This window comes from Lathyrus oleraceus, chromosome 6, assembly GCF_024323335.1.
Source record: "Lathyrus oleraceus cultivar Zhongwan6 chromosome 6, CAAS_Psat_ZW6_1.0, whole genome shotgun sequence".
Taxonomy (NCBI): domain Eukaryota; kingdom Viridiplantae; phylum Streptophyta; class Magnoliopsida; order Fabales; family Fabaceae; genus Lathyrus; species Lathyrus oleraceus.
This window is the reverse complement of record NC_066584.1, coordinates 218881607-218898903: the sequence shown is the minus strand read 5'-3', so window position 1 is coordinate 218898903 and position 17297 is coordinate 218881607. Positions and strand designations below refer to the sequence as shown.

Genomic DNA, 17297 nt, shown 5'->3' with positions numbered 1-17297 from the left:
GCCTTGGTTGGTCACCTATTATATGCCCAGTAACCGACATCCCTGGTGTTCCTCCCTTTCTGCTCCCTATTATGACTTTTGTCCCCTGTGGAGTCAGATTTCCCTGAGTTGAAATATACCTTTTTAGGTCCTCCTCAGATGTTTTGGTTGATTGATATCTCTCACCCTTATACCGGTCTTAGATACTCATTCTCCCCGAGCATGCTGTATCTCTCACCCTTATACAGGTGTTCAGATCACATGTCTCTTTGAGCTTGTTACCCAGTAACCGGTAACACCTCATCTCGCTGCTTCCCCAGGAGAGTCTCTTTAGACATCCCCAGTGAAGTCCATTAGTGGATCGTCCTCGTTCGGATTTTTATCTGAAGTATCCGTTGTGGATAGTTTTTGCTGTATTGGCATATTCCCCAATACGGGCGTCTTCGAGTTAGCTCGATTCTTTCTATTGGTTTATTCCCTTTGGAATTCTGCTCCCCAAACTTTGGGTCGTGCCCTGCTCACGCATTTCTTTCTTATCCCCCATTAGAGTCCCCAGAGTCTCTATCTCCCTAGTGAGTGTATTACTCCTATGGACTGTCAATTCCTCCGGATTTCTTTTCTTCTTTGTGGACACATATCCCCACAAAGTATTATCCTTTTACATACATACATTTGCATCATGAGGTCTCTTAGGGACCAAAATTCGTCTCTTTGTTATTATTTAAGCCCATTCTACCTCGTCGAGACGAAGATTTTAACCTTCCCTTCTCCGGATAGAATGACCTTAAATAGGGGCATCTGTAAGACCCCAATTTTGTCCCTAAGATCCCTCATGGCATCATAACATTGCATTGCATAGCCTCAAGAATCATTGAGCATCTTGGTTCCTTTTCCCTTTGGGTGGGACTCCTTGTGAGTGGTTTGAGATCACCAAGCATGCTTGAGTTGTATATCATTGCTTTTCCTATTTTGTTTACTAACCAAAAGCACAAAAATATGTCACTAACACCTTTTGTTTGTAGCTTGAGTAATCACAAGGTCAAGAGCTTCAAGGAGATTATTGGAACAAAGACATGGTCAAGAGGAGATGAAAACAAGCATGGTAATGGTTCCCAAAGCTCTCATCCCCATCAAATATGCCTCCCTAGTATCTCAATTCATCATTTTTGATCAAAGCAAGTCAAAGGATTTGAGGTTTGTTCCCCAGAGAAGCCCTAATTCATCTGTGCACCATAATGCCTTCCTCATGAAGCAACCTCATCCCATGGTCAAATGCAATCAAGGGAAGTTCTTTAATTCATAATTTAATTCATATTTGAACTTATTTGAGTGTCCTCAATCATCAATTCATCAAGATATGAGGCATGGACTTGAGAAGTTGATCAGTCAATCCATCTGACTATCTTGAAATACACTGAGACCTAACTTTTTATGTGTTGGTCAAATGGATGTATTTCCAAAAGAAAAAATGTTCTTAAGGACAATGTGAACAACTTTCATGTTCATCAAAATTTGATTTGAAGCTTGGAAAACCATCTGCCATTCCAATACATTATAGGTCATTTTGACTGAAACCCTAATTTTGGGTCAACTTCCCAAGGACATAACTCATTCATTTTTTATGATTCTGAGGTGGGATCAAATGCATTGGAAAGCTTGAGATGTATACGTCAAATGTTATGTTGAACAAAATTTCAAAATCTCAAAGGAAATACATGTGATAATGCAAGACATTATAGGTCCTTTTGGGTCAAAAGGCATTAAAAGTAAAAAAAGTCCAACTTCAAGTGCCCATAACTTCTTCATCAAAAATCCAAATGATGCAAAATTTAAGTCCATTTTGATTGTATTGAAAAGATCTACAACTTGGATGTTGGAGGTCTTTTCATTTGAAGCTTGCATCATCAAAACAGAAGGGCTTGAAAGTTGGCCAATTTTAGAAACCTTGCCTTGACATGTTTTGCACATCACACTTTAAAATCAAATTTCATAAATTTCCACACTTCAAATGAGTTTTTGTCCAACATAACATTTGTTCCTCATACAAATACCTTTCCAACCATTACACATATGCCTATGCTTGTATTTTCTAAATGGTACTTTCGAAGAGATGATTGTTTAGGTACAATTGGAGAATTCACTTGAAATCTTGTTACATGAGCATTTGCCTTGCAAGCTACACGTCCAATTTCCTTTGGCTATTGCTTAGAGTTCATTTGGCATTTTTTTTGGGCCTTGTGCATGATTATGCAAGCCCATGCAATGAAGCTTCACATGCCATGCACACGGATCATTCCACACTTTCCTTGCCATTTCCTCTATAAATAGGGGCCTCATTCCCTCCATTTGACACACCCAATTCAACCTGAAATGCTGCAGGATTCTCTCCCTAACCATCACTAAAGAAGCAATTGCATTTTTCTCAAAAACTTTCAGATCTAGAATTCAGCTTCATCTGGTTGTATTCTTAGATCTATTGCTTCTAGACCTTCATTATACACTTCATTGAACTTCTGTTTTGATAAAGCAAGCAAGGCATCATGTTGAAATCACCAGAACTCAAGCTTACATTCCAACCGGTATTTTCTTCGATTCTCTTAATCCTTTGACCTATTGGCTTAGATTTTGTGTTGGCTGAAGTCCTCTCAATGGAGGCATCATGTTTATGCTTTTAAATTTTGAAATTCATTGAGTTCATGATGAACACCAGATTTTTCAACTTCTGATTTCTTAAAGCCTAGAGATCTAGAATGAAAATGGATGGTACAGGGATGATGTACATCATCCCAGCTTTCTATTGATGTATAGATCGCACGATTTGGTTAAGGTTTGAGCTTCTGCAATTTGGCCGGAATCCTGAAGCTCACCGGAGAAGACGGTGGCTCTGGTGGCTTCATCATCTCCAGATCAAATCTAGGCCGTGCGTTTGAATCTCCAGATTTAATCTCATCCTTTCTTTGTTATGACTTTTTATAATGCATTGTGTGGCTCGGTTGACTTGGATCCATGGTAGGCGCGCGCTTCATGGCCTCATGATTTGCCAGCTCAATTAATGAGCTTAGATCAGACGGTCCACGCTTTTTCCAATTTCTATTTTCTGTTTTTATTTTCCTTTTATTTTCATTAATTCCAATTATTTTCAAAAATCAATATCTCTTTCATTTTTTATCCAAAAATTATGGGACCAATTGCATTATTTCCCAAATAAATTCTAATTTCTATTTCTGATTTTTAATATTTTTTATTTTGTCATTTGATACTTTTTGTGAATTTTCTCTTTTCTGGTTATTTTTAATTCATTTTAAATAGTTTTTGATATTCAAAAAATGCAAAAATATTTTCCTAACCTATTTGAATGATGATGGATCTATGAAAAATATTCTCATCAATTTTTGAATTGATTTGAGATTTATTTGAGATTTTAGTTCAATTAGGTTATTTTTATTCATTTTTAATTGATTAAAAATAGTTTCTGACTTTAAAAAATGCTGAAATTTTTTGTCAAACTTTGTTTGACCTTGTTGAACTTGGGATAAATTACTTGGACCTTTCAAGGTTGATTTGAAGTAATTTTGAAGTTTGACCTTTCCATTATTTTAATTCAAGTTTAATTTTAAATATTAAAAAATGCCAAAAATATTTTATTCTTTTCTTGACATCCAATCTTCATCTCATTTCTGTTTTTGATTGTTTGACCTTGACTTTCAATGTTATTGGTCAACATATGAGGATTGGTATATGGTACTTCATTTAATGCACTTTAATTTTGTCATTTGCATTTCTCTTATCCATATTCTCCTTCTTCTCCTATTTCTTTTATTTTTGGTCAATGAGTTGAAGGTTGATAAGTTAGCATTGATTAGGGAGATTTAACCTTCCTTGATTCAAATCTAATTCATCTTGATCAATTGATCAAGTGAATGGCTTTGCATTAAGGATAGGTTGTCTTCTAAATCATGCAAACGGCTTAAACCAAGACAAGATCACTTCTCTTCTTCTTTTTGGCATGGCAAGTTGTTGTGACTTGGTTCACTAATCAAGACTCCTAACTTGTGTTTGTTGCCTACATTATTATTGACCGGCCTCAGATAGTTGTGACTTCTACATAAGTCCAATTACGATTGCTTAACATAGCGCTAAATTTGCCTTATGGCACACTAACTACTAACACTAACTATTGACAATTAACATTTACTTTATGCAATTTACTTTTATGAAATTTACTATTCTTGCACACATTATCCATTTGCTTTTCTCTTTGCTCATTTGAGCACATGTTTATGTTAATGCCATTTGCCTTTTGCTCACTTGATTATTGTGGACCAAAATGCAAAGAAATGGACTTAGTTTCTAGGACTTTCCCTATGCAAAGAAATGGAGAATTGGACTTAGTTTCTAGGACCTTCCTTATGCAAAATTGGAGTAAAAGGATCTTAATGATGAAGATGGATTAGAAGGACCAAATCTCTAAACTCACTTTTATCCTTTCTTGTTTTACTCCATGAAACTTTTGATGTGTGTGCTTTTGTGCTAGGAGTTTCCATTTGAACTTAATTGGAGGACCATTGCCATGTTCATCCAAAGAGAGAGATGCAAAAGCCATTGGAGGATTCTTAGAAGCATGACCTTGTGTTTGATTGCTTGAAATATTTGCTTTGTGGTTGTTTTGTTCCAGAGGATGGGAGCTACTTGGATCATCAATATGATCTCAAGAGAGGAACTCCTAGTGTGGTTTCTTTTCTTATCCCTCACCTTTTTGTTTTGCTTAGGACTTATCCATTCTTCTTCTCCCCTCCACTCTAACCCAAGCCAAAACTTTTTGTGCAAACATTTAACCATTGTTTTCAAACATTAGAAACCTAAGCCTTACGCTTTTGATTTTCAAACTTTCTTTTCATTACACTTATTTTGAATTGAATCTTTAAGTCAATTTTGACCATCTTTTGTATAGACTTCTAATTGGTAAATATAACCCATTCAAATGTCTTTTGTGGTTCCAATGGCCACTTTCTTAATCAAAATCTTTCATAACCTTTAGCTATTAGGTTTGAGTTATCCTTGTGGTAGATGTAATACTCACCTATATCCTTAGTGATGGATAATGAGTCTTCCATGCTTATTATAGGGTTAACCCCTCACTAGCATGTTGAAGCTATCCTCACATGGTGGATTTGTGGTTCGGTTGAGTTTTCTCCCTTTCATAACAAAAGACCTTAAGGCTTTTGGACCAATCAATTCACCAACTTGTTTTGAGATTTCTACCCCGAACTACGAAGTTTTGATCCTATCTTTTTATAAGATGGTACGTAGGCAATGGGTTTATCCATCCAAACACAAATGTAAATAACTTGTATATTCTCCTCTCATCTCTTCAATCATGTTTGCACAAACAAAATTTCATAAAAACAACAACCTTTGCAGCAAGTATGAAAAGGGCTCCCTAGGAGTACCTAGGATGTTTTGGGTGCCTAACACCTTCCCATTACATAACCAACCCCCTTACCCAGATCTCTGTTTTCTTTTACTAGTTTTTTGTTAAAACTATTAGGTTTTTGTTTGCTTTCTAACCATTCCTTTGGATAAATAGAAGTGCAGTGGCGACTCGACTTGTATGATTTACCTTGGATTTAGTCAATATCTCTAATGGTAACGAATACCCCGCTACAGTATAAGAAGGATCTCTCAGCTAAATAAACTCGAGTTAGTCAGAGGTTTACCTAAACTGAAGTTTTCTTCAGATGCTCTTTGTGAGGCATGCCAGAAAGGTAAATTTTCAAAAACTTCTTTTAAAAAGAAAATTGTTGTTTCTACCTCTAAGCCTCTAGAATTCCTTCACATTGACTTGTTTGGACCTGTTAAGACAACTTCAGTCAATGGAAAGAAGTATGGATCGGTCATTGTTGATGATTATAGTCGTAGGACATGGGTAAAATTTCTAAAGCACAAGAATGAGTCACACTCTGTGTTCACCAGTTTCTGTTCAAAAGTGCAAAACGAACTTGACTCTAAAATCATCAGAGTCAGAAGTGATCATGGTGGCGAATTCGAAAATAAGCTTTTTGAGGAACTTTTTGACTCAAATGGAATATCCCATGATTTCTCCTATCCTAGAACTCCACAACAAAATGGGGTTGTAGAAAGGAAGTAGTAAATACATCGTGCTATATTTAGAATAGAATCTTTGTAAGACATATTCTGGAGAAGACTCCTTATGAACTGTGTAAGGGAAGAAAACCCAACATTTCTTATTTTCATCCCTTTGGATGCTCTTGTTTTATCCTTAACATCAAAGAACATCTGACCAAGTTTGATTCAAAAGCACAAAAAGGTATTATGTTAGGATACTCAGAGTGCTCTAAGGGCTACAGCGTATACAATACAGAAACTAAAATTGTGGAAGAATCAATACATGTCAAATTTGATGATAAGATTGACTCTGAAAAGTCAAAGCTAGTTGAAAAACTTGCAGATCTGGAGAAAACACTTGCAGGTTCTGACGAAAAGACTAAAGAATCTGAGAAAATTGAAAGGCAAAATCCAGAAACAACTGAAATCTCAACTATACAGAAAAGATCAAGAAATCGTCCAACTGTCTCTGAAGAATTGATTATGGGAAACAAGGATGAACCTGTCAGAACAAGGTCTACATTCAAAGTATCCGAGGAAACCCTTCTGGGATTAGTGTCTCTGATAGAGCCTACATCCTATGATGAGACACTTCAAGACAATGACTGGATCCTGGAAATGGAAGAAGACTTGATCAATTTGCAAAGAACGATGTCTGGGATCTGGTATCAAAACCAAAAGGAACCCATGTCATTGGAACAAAATGGGTGTTTAGAAACAAACTAAATGAAAAAGGAGAAGTAGTCAGAAACAAGGCACGACTGGTAGCACAAGGTTATAGTCAACAAGAAGGCATTGACTACAAAGAAACCTTTGCTCCAGACGCTAGGTTAGAATCTATTCGTTCGCTTGTATCATTTGTTGTAAATCATTTCATCAAACTATATTAGATGGATGTCAAGAGCGCATTTATGAATGGTTATATCTCTGAAGAAGTGTATGTTCACCAACCTCCAGGTTTTGAAAACTCTAAATGTCCAGAACACGCTTTTAAACCAAAAAAGTCTTTGTATGGTCTAAAACAAGCTCCCAGAGCTTGGTATGAAAGATTAAGCACCTTTCTTCTTGAACATGATTTTATTAGAGGCAAAGTTGATTCTACACTCTTCTATAAAAACATCAGAAATGATCTCATGATATTTCAGATATACGTTGATGATATAATTTTTGGTTCAACTAACCCATCTGTTTGTCAAGAATTCTCTGAGTTAATGTAGGCAGAATTTGATGCAAGAACTAAAATTCTTTTTGGGAATTCAAATCAATCAAACTTCAGAAGCCACATATGTATATCAAAGAAAATACATAAAATACATTCTGAAGAAATTTGAAATGTCTGAAAGCAAACTAGCAGAGACTCTCATGCATCCTACCTGCATTCTGGAAAAAGAAGAAGTAAGTCAAAAGATTTGTCAGAAGCTCTATCGTGGTATGGTAGACTCTCTTCTCTATCTGACAGCTACACAGCCATATATTCTCTTCAGCTTTTGTCTTTGTTCCAGGTTCCAATCAGATCCAAGGGGATCTCATTTAATAGCAGTTAAGAAAATCTTAAGGTATCTGAAAGGAACACCTAACCTTGGCCTGATGTATGAGAAAATATAAGAGTATAGGCTCTCTTGATATTGTGATGCAGATTATGCTGGAGACAGATTGGAACGAAAGATCCGAGCTTGGTCCGTGCAATTGTGTAGCTTTGGAAGCTTACACTCTTTGGGTGAAGAAGAGAGCTTTGAAATTGAAGATGCCTTATGCTTGTGAAAGACCTATGTCTATGGTTGTGGTTGAGCCACTAACTCTCCCTAACCAAGATGTAGTGGAGTTGGAAGACGCGCTCGCCAAGATGAAGCAATAGAAGGATATGTGGGAAGAACGTCTCCATGCTTTGAGCAGAAAGCATGAGGAGTTGCAGCTTGAGTCTAAGGACAAAGATGCACTTATTGAGCTTCATGAAGACCGAGTAACAAAGAGACAGCGAGAGCCAGAGGTTTCATCTTCCTCTAGTATGCCTCAGCCTTCCATTGCTTGGAAGAAGATTATTGACCATCTAGTCCTTGAGAAGACTTAAATGAAGACTTTTTTTGAGTCAGAGATTCGACGCATCAGAAGGAAGTACACGCCTACAACCAGATTTGATGATGTTGTTATTACGGATCCTTAGGATAACTAGTCTCCTTTTCTCTTGTATCTTGTATTTTTGGTTTCTGAAATTGTACTCAGTGTAATCCTTCCAATTATATGAATAAAAGAGATTTTTTATGGTCATATCAAATTGATGCAATTGTTGTTATAAACATATATATTTGCAAGTGAAATAGTAAGTTCCTTGAAAATAAAAACAAATCAAGCATTTCATTTCATGCATCCTTTACATAGAAGGTTTCTCTTTCTCCAAATGTCTTATTGGTATTTCTTCCGTGCTTCACCCAAGCTGACTCATCGATACAATACCCGCGCCAATCACTTAAGAATCATGGAACACCTAGAGCAAGAGAACAGAGATTTGAAGGACGAGATCCCCCACCTGACTACCATGATGGAGTCAGTGTTGGCTGCTCAGAGCCAATCTTCTCCAACATCTGCAACTCCTCCTCCTTAGAGGACTGTCATTTCCGAGGTTGCTACCTCTATCATTCCTGCTACCGCTGCTCACTTTGCGCCTACCATGCCTGCCAGATTCCCGTGGGGAATGCCACCCAATTTTGTGCCCAAGGGTTTTGCGCCTACTTTTGCTTCCATGCCGGAATCTAGCCCGATCATGTCTGTGCCACCACCGGTTGTTCATACTTTGCCCCGAGTTGAAGATACCATTTGTCATTTCGAGTTGTCTGAGGGTTCAGATGTTTATGAAAAGATGGACGAAATGAAAGACCAATTCCTTGAGCTGCGAAAGGAGTTGAAGACCTTGAGGGGTAAAGATTTGTTTGGTAAGATTGTGGCGAAACTTTGCGTGGTTCCAAATCTCAAAATCCCGATGAAGTTCAAAGTCCCTGACTTTGAAAAGTATAAAGGGAATACCTTTCCGCTCAGTCATATCATCATGTATGCTAGAAAGATATCAACGCAAACTGATAATGATAAGTTATTGATTCATTATTTCCAAGACAGTCTGACTGGTGCCTCTCTGAGGTGGTACATGGGTTTGGATGGTGCCTGTGTCCACACGTTCAACGATTTGGGTGCAGCATTTGTGAAGCAGTACAAATATAATATGGATATGGCGTCGGATAGGGATCAGTTGAGATCTTTATATCAAAAGGATAAGGAGACATTCAAAGAGTATGCTCAGTGATGGAGAGAGCTTGCCTCTCAGATTACCCCTCCTTTGGAAGAAAAGGAGATGACTAAGATTTTTCTCAAGACCGTGAGCTTATTTTACTATGAGTGCATGATTGCCAGTGCCCCCGGTGATTTTACCGAGATGGTAAACATGGGGATGAGGTTGGAAGAAGGTGTCCGAGAAGGACGGTTATCTAGGGAGGAGGTTCTGTATAGCAAGAGGTATGGCAGTGGGTTTGCTAAGAAGAAAGAGAGCGAGACTAATGCAATATCTATTGGGAGGCATAGAAGGCCTCATGAAAGAAGAAGTCAATAACCCCGTCAACACCATGCATAACTCTTTTATACCAAATCCAAATGAGGTCAAATTTGTGACCATATTGAAGAGGTTTGAAAGAGCTACAACTTTGATGAAGGAACCTTTCTCATTTGAAGTCCATAGAAAAAGTTATTCAAGGAGGAAGAAGTGAACATTTGACTTGGGACTTAGAAAATTTTCAAATATGTTTGATTTCCCAAACTTCCACCTCAAAATTCATCATGATCCAAGCTTCAAATAAAAAAGTGGTCAACATGAAAGTTGTTTCTCTTGATCTAACCATTCCAAAACATCTGAGATTATCTCATTTGAATCAAAATTGAGGGACTTTCGCATGGCTTCACTATGGAGAGTGTTTTGGCAAGATTGGATTTCAAGTGATCAAATTCTTTTGCATGCTTACACATGATGCATTCAACATACTTTGTACACGAATTGGGAGTGGATTGCATCATCCCTAAGGCCCAAATGATTGCCCATGCACCCATGCAAAGGAGTTTCCAAATTTGTCCAAATTTCAAGTGGTGCAAATATCAAGTGCATTGCCTATTTAAACAAGCTTAAGGCTTTAGAATTTCTGAAGGTTTCTTTTGAAATCGAGCTTGAACTTCATCTTCTGTTTGGAAGTTTAAACTCCAGAAATTCATCCCTCTTTTCATCTCATTTTGCTTTTGCAAGCAAGAGGAGGAGAAACCAATCAAATCCAGGTCAAGATCAAGTGAAATTAGATAAACTCAAAGGTGATTTTTCAAAAACTTAATCTCTTCGATTATTTCTCAATTCTTCACCATTCTTTATGATTTTTGTTTGTGTGAAGTCCTATCAATGTAGGCAAGAAGATTGAGTTGCTTTGAGGTCAAATCGAAGCAACTCAGTTCATGATCCTCAAAATTTAAATCCCTGTATCTTTTCATATACTTGGAATTGGACAAAATTGAGGCCAGATTCAAGCTCCTGATCATTTCTTATTTAAATCCATGCCTTACTTTTTCATTTTGGTGATGGTTGATGGTGGACCAGTCCGGTGAGGTCCACCAGAGAAGAAGACCGGAGCTCTGGCTTCGGTGATGAGTTGTCCTGCATCTCAACCATAGGATCCAATTCAAACGTTTTCATCTCGTGCATTGCGTTTGATTACCATGTGTGTGGTTCAATTGACCAGAGAACATGTGGAATGTGCGTTTGTCACCATCTGATCTGTCACCTCAATTAATGAGGGAGATCAGATGGCTCTCCTTTTTTTGAATTTCTGAATATTTCTTTTAATTGCTTATTTTTAATTAATTCATACTAATTTCATTATTGATCCAAAAAATATGGGACTTTCACCAAAAATATTCAAATATTTTTCTCTTTCATTTTTTGGATTAATATTGATACTTTTCATGATTTAATTGGTTTTGTGCATATTGTCAATTGTTTAAAAATACTTCTGACTTTTCAAAAATAATGAATTTTTTTGTCTAAGGTCTTTTGACTTTGTTTGACCTATGATAAATCTCTTGGCCATTTATTTGGTGTTTTGAAGAGGTTTTAGGTTTTTGATAAAGCATAATTTAATTTGATGCATTTTAATTTGATTTTAAATTGTTTAATTGTGTGAAAATTATGTTGAGCCATTTTTATTGACTTGTGAAGTTTGACTATGTGTTTGGGCCTTGGTCAAAGTTGATTTGACTTTTGTTGGATTAAAATCATTGGATTTAGGGGATTGATGAAATGTACATTTCATCTCCCAAAATGAATGAATGATTTTAATTTGATAAAATTCATCCCATGACCAATTTGTGTTTATCTCATCTCCCCTCCCTCTTCATCTTCAATCCCATTCTATCCCATCCCTTCCATTGGCCAATGACATCTCAATATCCTAAGGCTAATTGGTTCATCAATAACTTATGTTAGATGAACCAATATAAGTATGGATGAGATTAGGTTCATCCTTTGATCATTTTATTTTTGTGTGTGGTATCTTTTAGGAGTGTGGTCCATTATACCATATCTCTAACATGCATTAACACCAAAATTCCTATTGCCCGGTCTCAGATAGTTGTGACTTCTACATAAGTCCAGTTACGATTGCTTAACATAGTACTAAATTTTGACCCAAAAAATAGCCTTCTAGTAAGTGAGATTGTATGTCTCCCCCCTTTCATGGTATTGTGTGGAAACTTGGCATTCTTTCCTTCCTTTGGAAGATGTCTTGGTTCAAGGACCCATGCTTGTGAATAGAAGATTGAATGTTCTCCAAAGAATGACTTAAATCATTGAAAAGCAAAACTCCACTAACATCTAATCAACTAACATTTGACTAACCTTTTAATTACAAGTCATTTACTTTAGGCAATTTAAATTCAAGTCATTTACCATTTCATTTTCCATTTTACATACCGTTTAACTTGTTTATGTTTATGCCATATTCACTTTGCTCATTTGAGCCATACATTGTGATTGTATATATTTGTTTGTGTATCATGTTTGTGTTTGTGGTCTTAGGACCTTAAAATACCTAATAAATAACAAAATCCCCTAAAAAATGTTTGTGTGGGCTGTTGGATTTGGTCTGAGCTTTGGACTTAGGATTAGGCAACATTCCCTATGCAAAAGGACTTGGCCAATACCAATATTTCTGAAACCAAGTTCTTGTGATTTGAACCTTCATCTGATACAAGTATTGGGATCCACTTGAGTTCATCTGCTACATGGTCTTGATGCAAATGTTACTTTGAACTTGTGTCTAATGCCTTATTCTGATCCATTCAAGGAGTATGTCATCTGATACATGGAAAGATTATGAGGAAGACTATGAATTTGGTAGCTTGGATGTGGCTATCTTTATTTGATGCCTTGCTCTTCATTGTGCTACTTGTTTGTTGGTATTTGCTTGATTCCAAACTCCAACGGAAAAGTGGGTTTCTATACGACACTTTTGTCTATTGGATTGCATCCTATTGGTCAGATCTTTTCAACCCTTAACTTTTAAATTTTTGCTTAGGATTAGTCTTTTCATCTCCTCCCACTTCTTAAATTTCAAATCTCTCCCCCTTTTCAAAATCTTCTTTGCTTGTGATTTCTAAACTTAGACTTTATTGCAAACTAGAAACTTTGGCCTTATGCCATTGCAGTTTTGAACTCTTTTTCTTAATCAAACTTGTAAATGAACTTAACCATGTTGACTTAAAATTTCAAAAGACAAAAAGAACTAACACTCATTCAAACTCTCTTAGGCCTTTTTTTACCTCTTTTAAACTTAATTTTTTGTTAAAAGTAATTCACTCACTTTGAAATTGATACAACGAACTACGAGGTTTTGATCCCTCATTTTTATGTTGGTACGTAGGCACAAGTCTGAAGGTCTTGTCAAACATGAAAAATATAATCAATGAATTATTTTCTCATCCCCACACTCTATTTATTGCAAACATCTTTTATACCAAAACACATACACACATAAAAAAGGGCTCCCTAGGAGTACTTAGGACACTTTGGATGCTAACACATTCCCCCTGTGTAACCAACCCCCTTACCTGTAATCTCTGGCATTTTATTTGTTTTGATTTGAAAACTTCTTATCTTTGGGTTTCGTCCGTACTTTTCCCTTTTCCTTTGGAAATAATAAAAGCGCGGTGGCGACTCTGGTTTTATTGGCGCTAAGTTTATCCGTAGCTTAATGGTCATGAATTTACCGCTACGCAGACCACATGTGCCTCTAATCTCCTCCTCCTCTCCAAGTAAGTCTCTACCTTCTGACTCTCCCTCTTTACATTTAAGGCAATTGTCTTCTTCCTTACCTCAACCTTCCCCTATTTACACACACTCTGAACCCACAACCTCCACCATAAATCCTTCTGAAACTCCCACATCTAACCCACCATCACTCCCTTCAAAAATTCAATCTCACCACCACAACTCTGCCCATATCTGAAGCTCAATTGTTCAATGAACCCATATCACCACCCTTCTCAACACCCTCATCCCCATTTTATTATACCATCTACTTTGATTCTAACCCATTTGACCCTCAATCCCCTACTCTCGCTCAACTCCAGGATCGCGCCCTCTCCGCCCAAAACCAACCTGAACCAGAAACTAATATCCCTTCACCATCTGAACAACCACCAACACTTCCATCTGAACCACACATAGAAACTCCCACTGAAAACCCCATTACTCATCAATCTGAACCTCTAACTGAAAACATCCCAACACCACCAGCACTTACATCTCCCACCTCTGAACCTGAACCCACCTTTCCCACCCTGGAAGAGGTAGTAGCCTTATTTGTTGAGTCTTCAATAGAGAAGATCAGATCGCTATCTGAAAACTCTAGAATCAATGATGATCCCTCTGTAGTGAGGATTCACTAGAATAGAGTGATCTAATGGATGACATTTGAGGCTTTCAAGCTGAAAGGCCTCTCTGAACAAGTCTGAAACGACTTCATCAAAGAAGCTGGAGAGAGGTTACAGGACCGTCTGGCCAAAGAGGCAGCTGAGAGAGCTCGCAGAGAAGCTGAAGAAAATGATCGCCTAGAAGAATAAGAAAGAGCAAGAGAAGCTACAGAAAAGGCCGTCGCTGAGGGTGTTGTTGCTGCTGAAGCTGAAGCCAAAGCCAAGGCTGATGCTGAAGAAGCAGCACGCATAGCTGCGGAAGAAGCTGCCAAGGCTAGGGATAATGCTCTGACACAGGGGGAGCAATCTCACTTTGATTTCGCTCCTCTAGTGTTGAAGACTCTGGAAGAGCTAAAGAAAGAGAAGCAGATTATGCAAGCAAGATTGGATCAACAGGACTCCGTCAATTCCAACATTAAGAACCTGCTGACTCAGTTGCTTCAGAGGATGCCTCCTCCGCCGAACCCTTAGGCACTTAGGATTTTCTTGTTGTTTTCTTTAAGTGCTTATATTTCATGTCTTCTCTAAGTGTTTTTCCCTATGTGTCCTATGTTTTGTCATCTTATTTGTACTTCTCTTTCATATATGAATTATGTTTTGCCTACTCTATTTACTAAGTCTTTTTGAGTATGACAAAAAGGGGAAGAATAAAAATAGCTCTGATGAAATAATATCTAAGCGTCTTGTTGCACTGTGCACATTTAAAACTCTCATTATGAAATCCTAAGCTTCATAGGAAGTATCTAAGTTAAAAACAGGCTATACTACGTAAGGAGATCTGGTAAGAACATCTAAAACTTCTTATGATCTATCTCAGAAGGAGTTGTCACACATCTGACTCTGAGATAACTCCTTTAAATTTTTATGAAGTATCATTGTTTCATCATTAGTTTGGGGTTTTTTATCATCATCAAAAAGGGGGAGATTGTTAGAACAATATTTTGTGTCTACAATTCATCTATAAGGTTTTGATGATAACAAAGGATGAAACAAGTTGGTACCCTAACAAATTTATCTAAGTGTGCAGGACTCTAACAGAAAAAGGATCAGATAGACAAACATTTGACATCATGCAAGTCAAGAATAGATAACTTAGAATAAACTGAAGTAGAGGCTCTAACTCCGAATAAAAGAAAGCTTACAGAGTCTGACGGAAGAAGACTCAGACACTCTGAATCTAAAGAGTTCCATACAACTGATCTGATGATTTATACTCTAAAGAAGGCTCTACAGAAAAACATACCAAGAACTTCTGAAGAAAATCTTCTCTTAGCAACTATCTGAAGTATACACGCTGAACAAGAACATTTGAACTCCACGTACTCTGACTCAAGGTCAAACATAAAGACTTAGCTACAAAGTTTTCTACTTTTAGTATGAATCTATATCTGGAAGAGATTAAACACTGCCCAAAATTTCTATGGAAAGGACAACGATACTAATGACATTAAAAGTCCATCATTGCCAAGATATTCATGATTGCGTCAGCTAACGGTCTCTTGTTCAAATCACTATATAAAGGCATAATCATCATCATACATGAGTCAAAGAATCCACACAAGAAAATTGCAATCAAAAATTCTATAATATCTTTCATTCTTGTTTAAATTTGTTCACACGAGTTGTTGCTCTAAGTGTGAAACATTTAAGTTCTTATATTGTGTTACTACTGCTTACCTAGAAGCACTAAACACTTCATTGTATTTTCAAATAGTTGTTAAATATTTCCTCAAGTGACTTGTGAAGTCTGTAAACTTGAGAGGGCTAAGAGATCTTTATTCTCTTACACGCTTTTTATTGTGATCCTTCAAGATTAGTGGATTAAGTCCTTGTTGAAAATGAAATCACCTTGGCCGGGTGGACTGGAGTAGCTTTGAATTTCAAGCGAACCAGGATAAACTTCAGTGTTGATATCCTTATCTTTCGTGTGTGTTATATTTGCAAGAGTTTTTAATTATCTGTGAAAACAATTTAACCCCCCCCCCCTTCTTGTTTTTCTCTACCTTCAATAATAACAACAAAAACCCTAAAAACATCTTGGTGGACTGTTGGACTTGATCTGAACTCTTGGACTTAGAATTAGCCAACTCCCCCATGATTTGAGGACTTGGCCAATGCCACTATCTGAGACTGAGTTATCCTTGCTTATGCCATTCATCTGATGCAAGATCTTGAATGACTTTAACTCATCTATCACTTTGAATTTATGCTTAATTTGGTATACTATTATGATTGCTTATGTCTGATGATTGTTTCTGAGATCTTCCAAGGAATCTTTTCATCTGATACATTAGAAGAAGTTGAAGACTGCTAGATATTGTATTGTTTGCTTGGATGTTATGGCTATCTTTATTTGATGCCTTGATCTTCACATGGTTTGATTGGATATTGCGTATGCTTGTGACTTACTCAATAGGCCAAAGGAAATGGGCTTCTATATGACATTCTTGTCTGTTGGATTACATCCCATTGGTCAGATATTTTCAACTCGTAACTTTTAATTTTAGTTTAGAATAGTCCCTTCATCTCCTCCCACTTCTTAAATTTCAAAATCTTTCTCTCTTTTCAAAAACTTTCTTTGTGTTTTCTAACTTAGACATGTTGTAATAATTAGAAACTTTGGCCTTATGCCAATGAATTTTCAAACTTTTCTTAAATCAAACTTGTGAATGAACTTAACCATATTGAATTCAATTTCAAAAAAGACAAAAAGAACTAATAACCCATTCACATTTTGGCCTTTTGTGCCTTGTCTTGCTAATCTTTTGTTAAAATCAATTCACCAACTTCTTTGAAATTTTTACCACGAACTACGGGGTTTTGATCCCTCATTTTTATGTTGGTACGTAGGTATAAGACCGAAGGTCTTGTCAAACACAAAAATATAAGTAACAAATTCTTTTTTCATCTCCCCACTCTATATTTTTATCAAAACATCACTTTGAACAAATCACTTGCACACAAACAAGGGCTCCCTAGGAGTACCTAACATACTTTGGGTGCTAACACCTTCCCTCTGTGTAACCAACCCCCTTACCTGTAATCTCTGACATTTTATTAGTTTTGATTTAAAAACTTATTATCTTTGGGTTTTGTTCGTACTTTTCCCTTTTCCTTTGGAAACAATAAAAGCACGATGGCGACTCTGGTTTTATTGACGTCAAGTTTATCCACAGCTCGATGGTCATGAATTTACCGCTACA

The 17297-nt window shown here is 36.9% G+C and overlaps 1 protein-coding gene across 1 annotated transcript in view; it reads left to right on the top strand.

Moving 5' to 3' along the window:
* The window catches only part of LOC127094845 (eukaryotic translation initiation factor 4 gamma-like), a 148638-nt gene extending 134568 nt beyond the window's left edge, over window positions 1-14070 (top strand). Inside the window, exon 2 of the mRNA XM_051033617.1 lies at window positions 13753-14070. Coding sequence (XP_050889574.1) covers window positions 13753-14070 — 318 coding nt within the window. The remainder of the gene's footprint in view (window positions 1-13752) is intronic.
* Window positions 14071-17297: the final 3227 nt, after the last annotated feature.